This window comes from Petaurus breviceps, unplaced genomic scaffold (assembly GCF_028583685.1).
Source record: "Petaurus breviceps papuanus isolate PSGF00001 unplaced genomic scaffold, PetGlider_PUasm1.0 90895, whole genome shotgun sequence".
Taxonomy (NCBI): Eukaryota; Metazoa; Chordata; class Mammalia; order Diprotodontia; family Petauridae; genus Petaurus; species Petaurus breviceps.
This window is the reverse complement of record NW_027187372.1, coordinates 33,995,522-34,014,049: the sequence shown is the minus strand read 5'-3', so window position 1 is coordinate 34,014,049 and position 18,528 is coordinate 33,995,522. Positions and strand designations below refer to the sequence as shown.

At 39.7% G+C, this 18,528-nt stretch overlaps 1 protein-coding gene across 1 annotated transcript in view; it reads right to left on the bottom strand.

Moving 5' to 3' along the window:
* The window catches only part of LOC138151258 (complement component receptor 1-like protein), a 44,136-nt gene extending 25,811 nt beyond the window's left edge, over positions 1–18,325 (bottom strand). The window contains exons 1-13 of the mRNA XM_069074773.1: positions 18,268–18,325; positions 12,200–12,379; positions 11,301–11,397; positions 9,977–10,062; positions 9,083–9,478; positions 7,863–8,036; positions 7,678–7,780; positions 5,266–5,351; positions 3,879–4,271; positions 3,535–3,711; positions 3,348–3,447; positions 1,716–1,798; positions 27–434 (exon numbers count right to left, since the gene is read on the bottom strand). Of these exons, the coding sequence (XP_068930874.1) occupies positions 27–434; positions 1,716–1,798; positions 3,348–3,447; positions 3,535–3,711; positions 3,879–4,271; positions 5,266–5,351; positions 7,678–7,780; positions 7,863–8,036; positions 9,083–9,478; positions 9,977–10,062; positions 11,301–11,397; positions 12,200–12,379; positions 18,268–18,325 (2,341 nt within the window). The remainder of the gene's footprint in view (positions 1–26; positions 435–1,715; positions 1,799–3,347; positions 3,448–3,534; positions 3,712–3,878; positions 4,272–5,265; positions 5,352–7,677; positions 7,781–7,862; positions 8,037–9,082; positions 9,479–9,976; positions 10,063–11,300; positions 11,398–12,199; positions 12,380–18,267) is intronic.
* Between the last annotated feature and the right edge of the window lie 203 nt (positions 18,326–18,528).

Genomic DNA, 18,528 nt, shown 5'->3' with positions numbered 1-18,528 from the left:
GCTTGCCTTTTGGAGATCTCACTCACCCTTTTCACAGGCTGGCACTTTAGGATCCCACGTTCCATTGGCACTACAGTGGATCTGCTTGCTCCCCTTCAGCGTGAAGCCAATGTTACAATGAAATGCCACGCTGTCATTATAGAAATATGGGGGTCCCTGTCCAGATATCTCATTGCCGTTTGGAACTCTGGGACGTGGGCATTGAACAGAGGAAGCAGAAAGCTCACAGCGAGGGGCAGCTGCACTCCAAACCCCGTAGCCCTCTGGGTCACTTGTACAGTGGATGGTGCTCTCTCCAATGAGGTTGAATTTCACGCCTCTTTCTGGGTCAGTGTTGCATGTATAAGTTACTTTGGTTCCGTATGGAACATCATTTGTAGAGCTACCCGTATATTTCCCATTTTCAATCACAGGAGGAGGAGGACAAACTGCTTCTACGGAGAAGACAGGACCACAGACTAATGCAAAAATGTTTCAACATTTTTAACATCATTCTTAAAACTACTTTCAACCACTGTAAGATTTTAGTCTTTAATGAACAGCAGCAATATAATTTCTTAACCTTTTCCCATTAGGTCATTTATATATGTTTTTGAGATAAAATTATAATTGACAGCCTTTAAATACACTGAACGTTCCTTTGTATGTATATCTGATGGTCACTAATGAAAACCCTTTAATTATACATCATATACATTTATATCAGTAGTACAAATTTTATTCTTAAACTACTAAATCACAACAGGCTTACTACTGGGGGATATGGTCTTATTCAACTAACTCGTGAAGCACAACTCAATATGCGTACAAAAAGGCCTAAAGTTTATTATAATTCAGCATATGACCTATGACCTAGGATAGATTACCTAGTAAATGAAACTCAATTGTTACTTAAAGGCCCTAAGATAAAGATGGGATTTTGGGGGGCAAAGTATTCATTACATTTGAGAGAGAGAGACAGACATGTCATGTAAAAAATTCCAAGGCATTTCTGAAAGAAACAAATGGCCAAGGGAGTGATACCATGTGTTTGAGGAAAATAGCCTGACCATTGGAAAATAACAGGCGGAGGAAACACCTTTAAAAAATCTATCCCCATCTTAAGAAAAGGAAAGGGAGAGAAAGAGGAAAGATATAAACAGAAAAGTAATTAAAATATTACTTTTTAATATTACTTTTAATTACTTTTAATATTACTCCTGGACAGAGGAGACACACAAGAGAAAGAAAATAAATTGGGATATGATACTTCCATATATCCTGTCTTGCTAATAAATTAAAATGTAGAAGACAGACCATACATATAAGCAGCCCTTTAATAGAAATTTTCCCCTAAAATATGTATAAGCAATAAGGAAGCATGAAGGCAAGGGAATGAAATGAAGAGGATAATGTGTATATATGGGTGTCAACAATAATGAGCCACCATTTCTGTGAACCCTGTCCTTGCTCATCACAGCAAAAATACTGCTACTTCATCCATGATTTTTTTATTCATTTTTAAATTGTAAAAATACACTAATAAATATATTAGATTTAGGTTTAAGGAAGTAATTCCTGGCAATTAGAACTCTTCAAAAGCAGAATGGGGCAAGTTCTCAATGGTCATTTGAAGTTTATGCTGTAGATGACATTCTCATTCACAACCAGATTGGACTAGATGGCTTATGAAGCTTAAGGAAAATATATACAATTAGAGCTGTTACACTACTCACCTATGCAGATTGGAATCTTAGTCCAAACAGCACCCTCTGAAGCAAGCACACACTTACTAGAAGCCTGGCCCCATAAATGGTACCTAGAAACAGCGATCCATTATAACCATCAGTTTTTCCCTCTCAGACTTACAGAGCAAGCAAACACTTAACGAAGAAAAAAAGCCCCTTCCAAGTGGAATGCCAGATGCCCCAACCCAAGTAAATCATTAGAAAGCATCTTTTTCTTGTCTCTTTCTTCATGTAAGGAAGGCCAATATTCAGACAATCGATCAACAAGCATTTACTTAGCTTTTTGTAAGCTAGTCACTATGCAAAGCTTTGGCAATACAAAGATGAAAGTGGAAAACTCCCTGATCTCATGGAGCTTACATTCTAATGGGGTGGGGGTAACATAACATCGACACACATAAACACATACAAAATAAAGATGAAGTAATTGTAGGAAGGGGTTTGCCAGCATCTGGGATAGGCAGGAGGGCAAGGGAAAGCTTCATGAAGAAGGGAGCATTTGAGTTGAGTCTTGAAGGAAACCAAAGATTCCAAGCAGCAGACATGCATAAAGTACTGAATGCTTTTCAAGCACAGGGAGGCACATGAGAATTTAATTTCAAAAGTTAAATGTGCAGCTAGTGCCAGCACAAAGGTAAGGAAATAGGAGATGTAGCTTCATCGAGAGAAGCAAATAAGCTAATATGATCACATCACATAGTAAGAAAATGGAAGAAGTGGAGTATAAGAAACCTGGAAAAGTGGGAAGCAGCCAGATTGTGAAGATCTTTAAATGTCCAACAAAGGGGTTTCTATTTAGTTCTCAAGACAATAGGGAGCCACTGGAGTATGTTGAGGGAAGTTTGGAAAAGAGAAAGATTTGGGAGTAGGCGGGAGATGAGCTCTGTTCTGGATATGTTGAGTTGTAAAAGACTAGTGCTTAGAAGAGAGACTAGGATTAGATATATTGATCTAGGAGTCATCTGTACAGAAAGAATACTAAGAGAATGTGGAGAGAAATGAAAAGAAGGCCCAGAACAGACCATTGCAGTCTATCCACAGCAACTGGGTATGATAAGAATCAATGAATGAGACAGAGGAGTGGTTCTACAGGCAGGAGGAAAAATGGACACAACAATGTCTTAGAAATCCAAAGAATGGAGACTATACCAAAGAAGGTGGTCAACTGTGCCAGATGCAGCATAGCGATCAAGGAAAAGAAGAAAAACCAAGAAAGTGACATTAGATTTGGTGATTAAGAAGTCTTGAGAAAGTAATCTTAGTTGAGTGACAATGTCAGAAGCCAGATTGCAGGGTGATAGGAAGACAGTGAAAAAGCAAGAAGAGGCATCAAGTGCAGATAGATTTTTCAAGAAATTTGGCTGACAAAGGAGAAATGTAGTTTAATAAACTTAAGGAGTGAGAGGGTTCTAGTACTTTTTTGGTGAGGGGCTATAGGGAAGACTTGGGCATTAAAAGGTTGCAGAAAAGGAACCAGTAAATGGGAAAGATTTACAATTAAAGGGTAGGGATGCCAAAACAAGTCTTTGCAAGAACTCATTTTGCAGTGAGCACAGTTCATATGTAATTCATGTGTAATTCACCCACAGATTCTGAATCACAAGGCAATATCACACTCACCCCTTATTACAGGAAAAGGTCATGACTGCCCCAATCCGAAGATGTGAAGGCTCCTCTACATGCCCATTGGGGAATTTTATTAAAGGATCACACAGTGCCTCTAAATGAACAAGAAAGCAATGGCTTAAGTACCTGGCAAGTAATGCCACAGGTGAAATTCAAGAAAGAGGATTGGACCATTTTATACCTTTACACTTGGGAGCAGTGGCATTCCAGATTCCTGAAGACAAACAGTGAATAGTCTTTTCTCCAATAAGCAAGTAGCCAGGTTCACAGCTATAAGTAACAGACAACCCAGGAGCAACTGGACCAGTATGGCCATCTCTATACTGCCCATTAGGGATCATGGGAGGCGGTAGACAATCTAATGAGAAATATTTATGCACAAACACATAAACAACATAAAGACCATTAGTTTGTATAGTCACATGACAGAAACACTGAATTTCAGCAAAGAATGCCTGAAAACAGCAAGAAATTTTGGGAAAACAGCCATTAATTCACAAGGATCAAGTAATATGTTTCACTCACCACTCTCACATGTTGGCATTGGTGATGGTTCCCATGTACTATTTGCTTGGCACCACAGAGTGTCGTAACCTTTTATGGCAAAGTTGGTATCACAGACAAATTTCAAGATGTCACCATGTCGATATGGAGGTCGGGACCTCAATTTTAGATGTCTCCCTAGGACTTCTGGCTCCTTACAAATGGCATTTTTATTGTAAGCCTCACACCGAGGAGCAGGTACACTCCAGACTCCCCTCCCTTGATTTCCACTTGTGCAACGAGTTACTTTGGTTCCAATCATACGGAATGGCTTGGAACAGGTATAACTTATTGTATTCCCATATGGAAATTTATTTCCAGAAAGGAGTGGAAACCTACCATTGATTATAGGAGGAGGAGGATCACAAAAAATCCCTAAAGAGGTTAACGAGAAACGAGGGACATAAGTTAAGTATATCAGATCAAAGTTTTGCTATAATCTAAATTTTGCCACCCAAAAAGAAACTTAACTTGAAAATCTAGACCTAAACTTAAAACTGTCCTGAAAAATGATCTACATCTATCAACTGTCTTAATACTAAACAGATTTTTTATATGAAATCATCATCTATGTCAGTAAATGTACAAATGCAGATCAAGGTCCAGGTGCAAGTCATATGGCCTCTAAGGAAGAAGCTTGCGTTTCTAGCTTGTATATGTCTCCTGACTCTCTTTCTGACCCCTCTCTTCCCTGTATTTTTGATTCTCAACTACCAAAGGCCTTGCCTTTAACTTAGTTTCCTAAAAAGCTAATTATCATAGGGCATTACAAGTTAGAATTAAGGACAGAATTTCTAAGATAGCTCTGAGACTGAAAAAAAATATTTTTTAAATTTCAAACAAAAATTCCTCAAAAACAAAATCATCTAAAGTCAATTTCCATTTACTTACTACTCTGTTATCAAGAATGCTACTGCATCAAAGCAGGTCAAGCAGTTGCTTATTAGTAACACATAAGGTGACTAGCAAATCCTGGCAGTGAACTCATATTCTCTGCTCATCTTCTCTCCCACTGGACAACCATAGTTTGTCACTTTCTCTGTACATCTTACTCCTTTCCTAAATTAGTTAAAAATTGCAGGGAACTCCCAATATCTCATGATTACTGCCAGATTCCCTTTGGCTTTATGAGTAGCTGTTACTTTAAAGGCAAGGGAAGTTGCCCCATATATGTAGCACAAAAGGAAGCAGTTACAGTATCTCAGCATATCACATCACCTTAGGACTTTTCCAAAATCGACTTAGTTTGCAAAATGAAGAGTGAAACAGTTATGACATCGACTGAAACATTGACAACATGTGTGGAGTAAAAATGTGCCCCTCAAAAGCAAAGAAAAGACTTTGGAGGACTGATTTTATTTCTACTCACGTTCACAGACAGGCATCTTATTATTCCAAAAGACTGTCACTCCACGTAGGACACATGTACTAGAAGACTTGCCATTTAACCAGAACCTAGAGAACAAGGGAATTCCATACAGATCACAAGATCAAACCTCAGTCACAGAGAAGCAGAGCCTTCTCTTCAATGTCTTCTCTCTTCACAGAGAACATTTGATCATATGTTGGCCAATTCTTGTATTCAATTCAACTGTGTCAGTAAGTTAGTCAACAAGAATTTATTGAGCTTTTACTGCATGCCAGGCACAGTGCTAAGCACTAAAGATACAAAAGCACAGTAAAATCATTCCCTCCCCTCAAGAAGCTCACATTCAAATTGGGAGAGATAACAAGCAAATGCCTATGCATGCACAAGATATACAAGGTAAAATGGAGGTAATCTCAAATGGAAGACACTAGCACAGGGGTGGGGAACCTGGGGCCTTGAGGTCACAGGTTACCTACCCCTGCCCTAGCATTAAAGGGGACTGGGAAAGGTAGAAGGTGGCACCTTAGCAGAGTCTGGAGTAAGAGAAGCCAGGAGGCAAAGGTGGGGAGGGAGAGCAGAAATGCTCCGAGTCAGGAGATGGTGGGTTCATGTGCAAGGAACAGTAAGGAGGCCAACATCATTGGATCACAGATTATGTGGTGGGGTATAAAGTGCAAGAAGACTGGAAAGGTAGGTGTGTGTGTGTGTGTGTGTGTGTGTGTGTGTGTGTGTGTGTGTGTGTGTGTGTGTGTGTAAGGTAGTGAATGGCTTTATGATCGAAACAGAGGATCTTATATTTATACTGGATCCTAGAAGTAAGAGGGTACCACTGGAGTTTACCGAGGTATATATATGTATGTATGTGTGTGTGTGTGCATGTGTCTGTGTTTGTGTATGAGAGAGAGACAGAGAGAAAGTGTGAGAGAGTAAGACATGATCAGACTTGAACTTTAGAAACATCACTTTTGATAGCTGGGTGATGGATGAATTGTAGTAGAGGAACACCTGAGGCAGGGAGACCAACCAGAAGGGTACTGCAGTAGTCTAGGGCAGAGGCACTGAGGGCCTGGATTTCAGTGTTGTCAGTGTCAAAGGAGAGAAGGGGGTGAATGGAAGAGATGCTAGGAAGGTAGAAACAACAGGACTGGACAAATGATTTGGACGTGAGGGACATGAACGTGAGGAGTCAAGAACGACTGGGTAATTGGGTCATTGGGAACTTGGTGCCCTCAACAGTGATCTAAAAGTTTGGAAGAGAGGAAGGATTGCAGGAAAAAATAATGAGTTTGAGTTCATGATAACTATAGAATAGACATCCAGTTTGAGATGTCCAGTAGGGAGCTGGAGAATGAAGAATGGGGATCAGGAAAGAGGTCAGGACTATAGATCTGAAAATCATCTGCACAGAGATGTTACTTGAACCCATGGGATTCAAGTAATATCCCATGCAAAATAAAGGACAAAGGGAAAAGTTAGTAGATGTAGCCCAGATGAAAAAGGAGATAGGAATTGTCATACAGAGAGGAAGAGAAACAGGAGAACAGTGTTACAAAACTTAGAAGACAGTATCAAGGAGAAGAGGGTGAGGGACAGTGTCAAAGTCGACAGAGAGGTCAAGAAGAATGAAGATTAAGTCCTGAATTTAATGACTAGCAGAAGTACAAATAATTCTAGCAAGTCACAATGTCTTATAACCACTGATCCATCCTCCATCTCTCTTTGCTTGACAACGCAGTACTACCAAATAACAGCTAGGCCATCTCCAATTGTCCTGATCTATATCTCACACTGGACCCAGATGGCTCTGGAGGAGAAAGTGAGTCTGGTGACTTTGTACAGCCCTCCCTCACTTAAATGCAATTTACTTGAAAGTCATAGCACCATCTTTCTGATGTCATAGTCCTCTTTGAGAATGAAGGACAAACCACACCAAAAAGCAAGGGTGTATTGTTCATGAAAAAGCAGTAGCTTTCACACAGCTATAAATATCTGTATTCTTCAGTCACCAGATACCTAAAGTACACCTTTCAACAACTCCCCCACCCCCACCACAGCCCTCTTATTACCACTAGTAGGAGTAATTTATTCTAACATCCCCTTTGATATACCTCCTCTCAAACAATGTAACAGCAGACAGAACAACTGCCAGTTTGACTTAACAAAACAAAGCATGTTTAGGAAAATACCTGATTTAAGTCTTCAATACACTTCAAACAGCACAGAAGCGAAGTTAGACAGCACTGAAGAGAAGTTAGATGGCTAGCAGAAAATAGAAGTTAATTTCTTTCCCAAGGACAGAAAGAGAAGAAAAGAAGAGGGGAAATCTTCATGATCAAATGCTTTGCAAAGCTCATAAACTGCCATGTCTAGGTATTGTATCTAGGACTCTAGGAGAGGCTATCTCACACTCACCCCTCATTACAAACAAAGGAAACATTTGTTCCAAGTCGAGGTTGATGGGGAGATATAACACGGCCATTAGGAAGCTGATCCAAGAAGACCCCACATGATTTCACTAGGAGAACAAGAAAGGGATGAGGCCAGCATGTGAGAAAAAAAGAGAAGAGATTCCCAAGAGAGATTCTAGTTCTAGGCACCTTCACACTTGGGAGTTTCATAGCTCCATTTCCCAGGCGCTATACACTTAATGGAAGCAGATCCACTGAGATAGTAACCAGGCTCACAAACATAGGACACAGCCTCTCCAAAGGAAAAATAGTCCTTGGTCCTGTTGCTTTTACCATGGGAGATCTCCACAGGTGGAAGACACCCTGAAGAAAGAGCAGGAACAAAAGATGCCTTTAGTTGTCATTGGAGAATAATCTTAGCCCAGTTGAAGTCTCTGGGATAGGTGAAAGGAAAATAAAAACATACTAGTCTAGGTCTTTAGGACAGAAGTTCTACTGGGTATACTTCCTCTTTCTAGTTATTCATTAAGATTTAATGATTTGTTTTTTTCTATCCTGATAAGTGAGAAACAGTACCAGTTTATAGCCTCAAATTTCCTGTATCCAAAAGGAGAATGCCCGTGCCTTAAGATTACCACATTGCTCTCACAGTCCTTCTAAATCCTTTACCAAACTAACCATTTCAGTACAAAAAAAAAATCAACCAAGTGACTACCATAGGTTCTTTCTGTTTTTCGAGTAGAAACAGCTTTCGTTAGAAAAGGACATATTTGTGGTAATCCCTTCAATCAAAATCTGATTTCAGCTGCATTCCCCATTCTGGTCAAGTAGGTATGAGCTCAGGAAATGCAAAATTTTTAAAAATTTCTTGCTAAACAAAAACATTATAAGGAAGTTAATTCCACTAAGGAAAAAAATAAATAAAACTTTCCCATTTGTTCTTTTGGTTTATTTTCCATTGATCTCTCTAGATTTATACAGATAATGGATAGTGTACTGATACTACACTCAAAGCAATAAATGGCTTTCTCAAATTAAATTTCCATTTCTTTTTATTTTATTTTTTGCCTTTTTGGGGGAGGGCAATTGGGGTTAAGTGACTTGCCCAAGGTCACACGGCTAGTTTTTGTGTTAAGTGTCAGAGGCTGGATTTGAACTCAGGTCCTCCTGATTCCAGGGACTGTGCTCTATTCACTGTGCCACCTAGCCACCCCTAAATTTCCATTTCTTGACTACATTCAGCTATTGCTACTCAACATTATTTAAATGAAATTTTCATTTTTAAGCTCTTTCTTGGAAATATATCCATCCATCTCACTCACTTCTTATTTCTCCTGGTTCGAAGATTATCTTTAGCCCCCAGCATGTTCACCTCATTCCAAAATTCCCAAAGGCTTCAGCAAACTCACCCTTGAAGCACACTGGCAATGAAGGCTCCCACTGGCTGTTAGACTGGCATCGAACTATTTTGCTGCCCTTCATGGTAAAGCCAGGGTGACACTCCAACTCCACAGCATCATTTAATGAGTAGACATGTCTGAAGCCTGACACCCTTCTTCCATTGACAATTACTGGTGTCTGGCACATGGCTGGAGTAATACATCGAGGTGGAGGACTATTCCAGATGCCAACTTTATTGTCTTTGCTAGTACAGTGTAATGTTTTATTACCCACCAGGTCATATAGCTTTTTCCCTCTTGGCCCAGTGTTACATTCATAGGACACCACCATGCCATAGTAAAAATATTCCTCAGTGTTTTGATATCTTCCATTGGGAATGGTTGGAGGTAGCCCACAACGAATAGCTGGAGAGAGAATAGAGAATGGCACGGGGTTTTCATATTTACCCTTTGAAAACAAAACTTCAATTTGGCTGACATTACATACCACATAGTTGCTTTTCCACCTTTTTTCAATTAAAACATACAGCATGCTGGCCATTGTCTACATTCTCCTCCCCATTAGAAAGGTACTAAATGAGCAGGTCATTTCTTAAGCCACAGAACAAATATCATATCACCTTCTGGTCAGTCATGCCTTCAGGATGAATAAAGCCGGCATCAATTAATTTGACTGACTAATTTTTGAGCTTTCATTTGGCCCTATGATATTTTTATGTGGGTAGGGAATAAGCAAGAAAAAGAGAGCATCTTGAGGGAGAATGCAGCTCTGTATCTCAGGGGCAGAGAATAAATAAGGGCTTCCTTGTGAGAAGACTTTGATATATATATATCCTTTTTCATTTCCACACAGAAGGAACCAAGCATAATCGAACAAACTACACGGAGATTATTTTTACTCACGTTCACACAGAGGTGCTTCCTTCTCCCAAATGACAGTATTTCTTGAGAAGATGCACTGGTTGAATGAGTGGCCAATGAGATGGTACCTAGAAAGTATATGTGAAATGATCACTCCAAGCCAACACTCACCATAAATATGCACCTTCCCTACTGAGATCACAACCTAGAAAAGAATTGGCTTCTAGTTCTGATGGATTATAATATGAAAAAAGATCTTCAGCAAAACTAGCCCAAGAAAATTGTGCCTCCAAAGTCATTAAATTGTACAAACTCTAATGCAGCTATGCTACTAGCAGGCCTATACCCAAAGGACAAAAAAGAAAGAAGAAAAGTACTTTATGTACAAAGATATTTAGAACAGTTCTTTCTGTGGTGACAAAAAGCTAGAATGTAAGGAAGCCCCCATCACCTGGGGAATGACTGAATAAATGATGGTATGTGAATATAGTGTGTCATAGAAAATGACAAAAAGGAGAGTTTCAAAGAAACCAAGGAAGACTTGTATGAACTGATGAAGAATGAAGTGAGCAGAATATGGAGAACGATTTATACAAAGACAATAACACTGTAAAATTGAATATCTAAGATCTCTCATCAATAAAATGATCAACAATGACTCCAGAAGACTGAAAATGAACAATGTTGCCCACATAGAAGTCATGTATTCACTATGCAGGACAGGATGATACATACATTTTGGGGCATGGCCCAAAGAAGAAATTTGTTTTGCCTAACTATATATATTTGTTATAAGTTTTGTTTTTGTTTTTCTTTTTTTGCCAGCAGGGTAGAGGAAAGCAGGAAGAAAAAATAAGTTTGTTAGTTGAAAATAAAATAAAATTTAATAATAAAAACAGACTCAATCCAGAGAAGGCTCAAAGGCTCAAGATCATTAGGAGCAACTAACACTTTCCTAACTACTTTAAGCCTAACATGTGAAGTATTTTCTGCCTTCTACAGCAGAAGAGGTGCATGAACTTATTAAAAAATTTTATAACTCAGTATAATTGGCTTCATTTGTAATCCTATGTATTTGATTTTATGCATTTTAAAAACATTATTCTGGGAAGGGGTAAAAAGATTTTATCAGACTACCAAAGGGGTCTGTATAACAAAAAGGTTAAGAATCCCTATACTAGAGAATGCTGAAAAGTTGTCTTGGCAAGAAAAGGTCAGAGAGATAAAATTTTAAATCATTTTTTCTCCTTTTCTACATTTCCAAAATTGGCAGATGCCAACAGTTCATGCCCCCAAGATTATGGGATAAAGGTTTTGATTTTTTTCTAATTCTTATACTTCTAGTAGATGTTGACTAAAAACATACCCTTCACTGCAAGAATATTTAATTGTTGAACCAAACTCGAGGCTTTTTATTTCCATTTTTCCATTGAGGATATCTGCAGGAGTCCCACATGATCTGCCTATAAGAAAGAAGCAAGATTTGGATCATCTTTGTTTCTATATAAAATTTCAGCCTGAATGTTGCTTGATGACCAGCCAGCCTATCCAGTTCAGATTGCTATAAAATTTCTCTCATTTGACAAAATCTACCTAATCTCTGAACAATCAGTTAACAGCTAAACTACCCTTTAAAAAGCCACTGCATGAATCTCTGGGCATGAATGAAAAAGTGTTCCTGATGACCAGTTATACCATATCATTCCCACACCAAGCTTGCTGAATCTTTTGTGTCCAGAGCAAGGGAACCTTTCAGAGTTGTCCTACACAGTTGGAGCTTCACTAACTACAAAGTGAAAAAGCCCTGCTCCCATAAATTACCTTCCTCCTACACAGTGAACAGAGAACAGGCCAAAGGTCAATCTAGGGCTATCTGGTCTTCCCTCACCTGGGAAAGCAGGGGCATGTGGAAAAGTCAGGAGCACTAATCTCCAATGAAAGGTCCCTAAGCAAAAGAGGCAAAAGAATTCAATGGCCCTCTCAAACCTCATCTCTATTGGGCAAAAACTGAACCTTCTGATACAGAAGTTCAAGCAATGGGATAGGATAGTAACTTAATCAAACTCAGTCTCATTCTTGAAACCTACTAAGTCTCAGTAATAAAAGTCCTCTAAGCAATATAACCCTATTTACTGAAGCTTTCATCTTCACATATGCATTGGTCTAAGGACTTTGGGGAGACTCAAAGTACACATATATTTGCAATTTGAAAAATTTAACTCATAGATATGTATTGATAGATGTATCGCATCTATGGTTACTTACGTTTACACATGTTGTCATTCACACTTGACCACGTTGAATTCTCAAGGCAGATGATGTTAAATTTTTTTGTCATGAACCCAGGGCGGCATTCATAAGTCAAAGAATACCCAATGTCATACACAGAGTTGTTGTTATATTTTAGTACTGCAAAATATAGCCATGGTGGGGAGCGACACTGACCTAGAGACCAAAACAACATGTACATCAGTGCTTGTTAGCTTCTTCAAGTTGGAAGACTATAACCTTTCTGCTTCTGATTCTCCTTTACTAATTATTTGAATAGCTCTAAGCTCTGGAATTGGAATATGACATGGAAAAATATTTACCTAGGAAACCATCATCCTAGAAATCAATGGGAAGAAAGCCATTGATAAAGATTTGAGAAATTCAAGTCCATTTCGGGATAGACCGTATTGAAAGAGTGTGAGCAGTTATATGAATATTTTAAGTCTATATATATATATATATATATATATATATATATATATATATATATATGGCATAGTGGATAGGGATAAGGCTGGAAGTCAGGAAAATTTGGGGTTCAAATCCTGCATCTGGTATTTACTTTGTGATCATAAGCATGTCCCTGCACTTCATTTTCCCATCTTTAAAATGAGGATAACAATACGTGGGGTACCTAACTTTATAGGGTTGCTGTGAAGATCAAATGAGAAAATATGTGAACTGACTTGTAAACTTTAAAGTATTAATGTAACTGAGGCAGGTTCAGGTTTGACTCCGGTATCCTCTGAATCAATCAAAGTTTAGAGGTGGCTTTCTTAGAAAGCAATTATCACCTCTGAAAGGTAAAAAAAGCCCCATAAACTTGGTAGCTCAACAATGAACTTACTTTTAACATTGCTTTATTGAACTCTCACATGACACATCCCAGGCAGACTACATCTTCAAGCATGATTTCTTTTTAGAATCATTAAGATTCTAAACCTCATTGAGCAAAGGGAGCCAACAAGCATTTATTAAGTGCTTACTTTGCTGCCAAGACTATATGTTATATTATACACCTTGTACAATATTATGCCCCCTGTGAAAGTTCAGCAAATATCTACTGACAGGTACTAAGTTAATATGAAAACTAGGGCTGGGTTTCTTTAAGGAAAGAAATAAAACTAAATCCTATGTGGCACTATAAACATTTTTTTTTCTGAGATCCATGAGTCTCACTTGCAGCAAGTTCTCTCTTCTAGACACATACATCCCTACTGCTTAACATTCCATCCCTTCTCCCCTCACTTTGTACTTTTCTGAGAACTTCTATGTCCCACGCCTAGACTGATGGGGCCTCACTACCCTCTCCCCAATATCTTTCCCTGCATGTGATATCAGGAATGAGATACCAGTCACACCTAAGTAAGAACCCATCATTTTCCTATAAAATCCATGAACTGTGCTTGACTTGCTCTGGGATCAAGGTGAGGAAGGACACACGTATCATATGCATTGTAGAGATAGAGTGATAAGAGTTTGGCAGAATCTGGTTGTGCCAAGTTCTAAGGCACCTTCTCACTCAGCTCACCAATGACCCGCTTTATCCTTCTTCACAAAGTTTAAAGACCATTGCAACAGTTGCTGCTACTCTCCTTCTGGGGAAAGTGAAATGGTTATATCTTTTTTTAATTTTTTTTTCCTTGCCCTTGTTTCTGCACGTCCCTGATTTAGGGTGCCAGGAAGGAAGGAAGGAATGATGGAAGGAAACAATCTTTTATTAAGCACTCACTATGTGCCAGGTACTGTGCTAAGTATTTTATATTATCTCGTTCAATCTTCTCAACAATCCTGGAAGGTAGGTACTATTATTTTCCCCATTTTATAGTTGAGGAAACTGAGGCAGACAGAAGTTAAGTGATTTGCTCAGGGTCACTCAACTACTAAGATTCTGTGGCTGAATTTGAACTGAAGTCTTCCTGACTCCAGGCCAGCACTCTGTCCACTGTATTTCTAGCCAGCTCTGTTCTTTTAATTTAGCACTTCATTGCAAGTCTTACATTTTCTCTTGTGAGAGTTCAAATGTGCCAGCTGTTTGAAGCACTACCAGCCTGACTCTTGTGAAAACTTCTCTAGGTCCCTAAACCTTGGAAACAGACTAGGAGACTTGTTATCTGCAATGACTTACAAGCAAGGAAATCACTCTCATAGGCCTTTCTTAGAAGAACCTTAACTCAAAAGGACAAAGCTTGGCCCAAGCCTTGAACAAATTTGTCATAGAGTAAAAATAATAATTGGTTCTACCGAATCTGACAGTGACCTGAGAAGGAAAGCACACTAGCTACTATATGTTTTTCTGAAATATCTGTGAAGCCATCCTAAAAAAGCAATATATTTGAACAGCAAAAATTTAAACCTTTTTTCTTCTTCCCACACCACCACCTTCTTTTCCACCAAAGAAATCTGAGCATATTAAGGGTAGTAGACCAAGACCAGAAATAACTTTTATTAAGTAACTGAGGAGAATTCAAAATTCACACTTGTGCAATTTCCTTTTTCAATTTGCCCCTTCCACAGGAGGGGAGAAAAGACCTATCTCTAATGGTAAAAGTGTCATTAATGGGAGCCAGATTCACATTCATGCTAGTTCTATGACCTTCATAAATCTGCCATGCACGGCCTGCTCCCTTATTGGAGATTGGCTGCTTCTCCTGCCCATGCAGTTAAGTCAATCACACAAGGCAAAATGATGGTACTGTCCCTCCTCTTTTCTATTCATATGACTCAGCTGACCTGTTGCCTTCTATAACAGTGTCTCCTTGAAGTTTACTTTCATCTCTTTTCACTGGATTACTGGGGAGTGGTAAATAAAGAAATCCACAGTGACTCCCAGAAATAGACCTGACTATATACATATATAATGTTATATATCTATTTCTACCTATCTATCCCTTAAATATTTATTGCCCTGAAATAATTTCAAATTCACAGAGCATTAAGGACTAGAAGGAATCATCTAATCCAGCCTTTATTTTACAGAGGAAGAAACTGAGACTTTTCCTTCTCCTGAAACCACCCCCTCTAGTTTTTCCTCTGAGATTATGTCTTATCTCCACTGTAAAGATATCGTATATACACTGATGATTGCATATTGTCTACTTTATTACACTGGGAGTTCCTGAGGAAAGGGACCATATTCTGGCCTTTCTTTTCATCCCCAGTATTTAGCTCAGTGCTTGGCACATAGAAGGTATTAATCATTGTTTGTTGCTTGACTAAAGTGATTTTCCCAAGGTTGTATAGATGAAAGACTAGTAATGACAATACTTATGCAATACTATATATCTTCCAAATTACTTAATATCCCATCTGAACTCCCAGAAGAACACTGTGAGGTAGACACTACAGGTATTATTATTTCTAGTTTACGGAAGTTAACAGTGGCTCAGAGGTTAAATGACTTGTCCACAGTCACAAAGCTAATAAGATTCAGGGGCAGATTCCAAGTCAAGTTTTTCTAACTCCAAGTTCAGAACTCAATTCACTAGAACACATGGCCTAACATTAGAGCACTGACTCTAAGTGCCATAGAAAGGGAAGATTCGTTTCAGCTGCATCAACTATATAAATAAAGACACATCATAGAGCAGACAGGACTTGAGATAAAGAAAAAGGAGGAGGGAGGCATTCTAGGTATGTGTATGAGGGAGACCAACCCGATTAAAGCAGAGGATTGTTGGAAACAGTAGGAAATAAAGGATGGTTTTCTGATCATGTGATGAATTAAAGTGATGATGATTCCTGGCAGAGGTTTGCAAAGCCCTTTACAAATCTTATCTTAGCCTCACAACAAACCTTGGTGGTAGATGTTATTATTAGACCCATTTTACAGATGAGGAAATTGAGATGGGCAGAAGTGAAGTGACATGCCCAGCACTGTACAGCTAATAAGTATCAGAGTCTGGATTTAAGCTCAGGTCTTCCTGACTCCAAGCTCAGTGCTCTTTTTTTTTAAGCAATTGGGGTTAAGTAACTTGCTCAAGGTTACACGGCCAGTTATTTCTAGGTGTGGTGCTGAGTATCTGACCCGGATTTGATCCAGTCATCCTGACACTGGAGCCAGTGCTCTTACTTGCTGAGCCACCTGGCCGCCCCTAAGCAATTGGGATTAAGTAACTTGTTTAAGATTACACAGCCAGGTGTTTCTGGGTGGGTGCTAAGTGTCTGAGCCCGAGATTCGATCTCCAGGTCTTCTCAACACTGGAGCCGGTGCTCTTACTCGCTGTGCTACCTGGCCGCCCAAAGCTCAGTACTCTTACAATGGCTCCACCACTTGCCTCTACAAGATGATAGGATGCTATCCTGTAGATATAGGGATTTATAGGGAATGATTACAAATTCTAGAGCAAGGGAATATTACAAGTATTATTGAGTAGATGTTGCTGAATTGATCAAAAAAGAGTCTTATTTTTTGTTTGTTTTAAAGGAAGGTTAACCCTAACAATACTATTTGACATAGGAGAATAGAGAGACTGGAGACAAATAAATGTATAGGCACATCTCAGTACTGTATCTTAATCCAGGCATGCTGGATTGGGGATGATTTGCTGGAGGCCTTGCAGGTAGTAAATGTTAAAGATAGGTAGAAAACCTCACCTAGTCCAATACTATTTCCTGGGGGCTATAAGGAAAGGGAAGATTATGATACAGGTTTCAGACATGCTGAATTTCACATTCCAGTTGAGATGCACTGTATATAGCCAGAAATTACTATATATGAATTCTGCACAGACAAGGTAGCTTAAGTCCCAAGTATATTACTGAATGAACACTTATATATTTTGTCTGGGTAAGTCCTCCAAGGGAGTAAGTAAATAGGGAGAAGAGAAGGATACGTTAAGAACCTTGGGGAAGATGCAGCAAAGGAGACAGAAATAGGAGAAATATTCAGAGTCAAATGCTGGTTCCACTTCATATTAAGTACAACATACTAATACTTCTCAATAACTGGTTGCTTAATTAAGTCCTGCCATTTCTTCAGTCACAATCTCCCCTACTTATTTCATCCAACATTCTTAATAAAGAATGCTTCACTAGGTGGCAAGTGGATAGAGTGCCCTGCCCTGAACTCATCTTCCTGAGTTCAAATTTGGTGACACTTTCTAGCTGTGTGACCCTGGGCAAACCACTTAACTTTGTCTCAGTTGCCACATCTGTAAAATGAACTGGAAAAGGAAATGACAAGTATCTTTGCCAAGAAAACATCAAATGAGGTCACAGAAGAGTCTGATACTAATGTCAACCCTTATTACAAAACCAGGAAATTTTTACTTTTACAATGTACTTGATAAATTCTTGAATTGTTATGAATCATTCAAATGAGAATAATATAAAATAATATTTTAATAAAAACTGAATGAGGCCATCTAGTATAGGTGTGCCATTACAAAACTACAATGCTTGAGAGGACTATATTTGACTTCTAATTTCAAATATTAAGATTTAAAACTTCATTCTTCACCCTCAACCCCAACGGATAATCAGAGCAAAAATTTGAGGCAAATACAGAAGTATTTCCTTCATAAGGGAATAAGGGTCAAGAAGTCAAATTTGGGCAGAAAAACTACCTAGACTAAGGACTAGGAGGAGTGTGGTATAGTTACAGAAACACAACGACGCATGACGACTTCGGGACGAGATGCTGACCCTAACCCAAAGGATGTCAGAATCCCAATTCCCGTGCTCTAAGCGCTAAACAAAGCCCCTAATAGAGTGAAGAGAGGTGTGAGGCTGTCAGGTCCGACCGACCTCAAGGCACTCCAGACCAGCGCTCCTCGCTCCTCCCTCCGCCTTTTTTTCGGGGGAACTCCCTTCCAGGGGGCAGCCCGTACGGCTTTTGGACAGCGCGCCTCACTCGGCTGCACCTGCCCACCTGCCACCCCCAGGGGCCCGGTTCTGCTTTTGCGGAGGACACGCAGAAAGAGTAGCGAAGTCTGCGGGGAGGCGGAGGAGGACCACGTGGAGCAGCCCGAGGCCGCTATGAGGCATGCGCGCTGAGGTGCTGGCTAGCGCCCCGAAGCCGCCTCCTAGCCCCAGCGGTTGTTTGCACCCTCCTTACTCACCATAGGCGCCCGGCGTGAGGAAAGCCAAGAAGCCCCAGAGGAGCGGAGCGGCACTCATGCCGGTTGTCAGAGCGAGGTCTCGTGGTCTGACCGCGAGGAGAGGACAGGTGAAAGGAGAGTCCCCAGATGCTGCTCTGAGTCCCCAGACGCAGCGTTTCACTTAAATTCAGGCTGCACCTGGCGCGAGGCCAAACCACGGACTCTCCCTCTTTCTCACCCTCCCCTCCCCTCCGGGGTGGCGGAGGTGGCTGTGATTGGCTC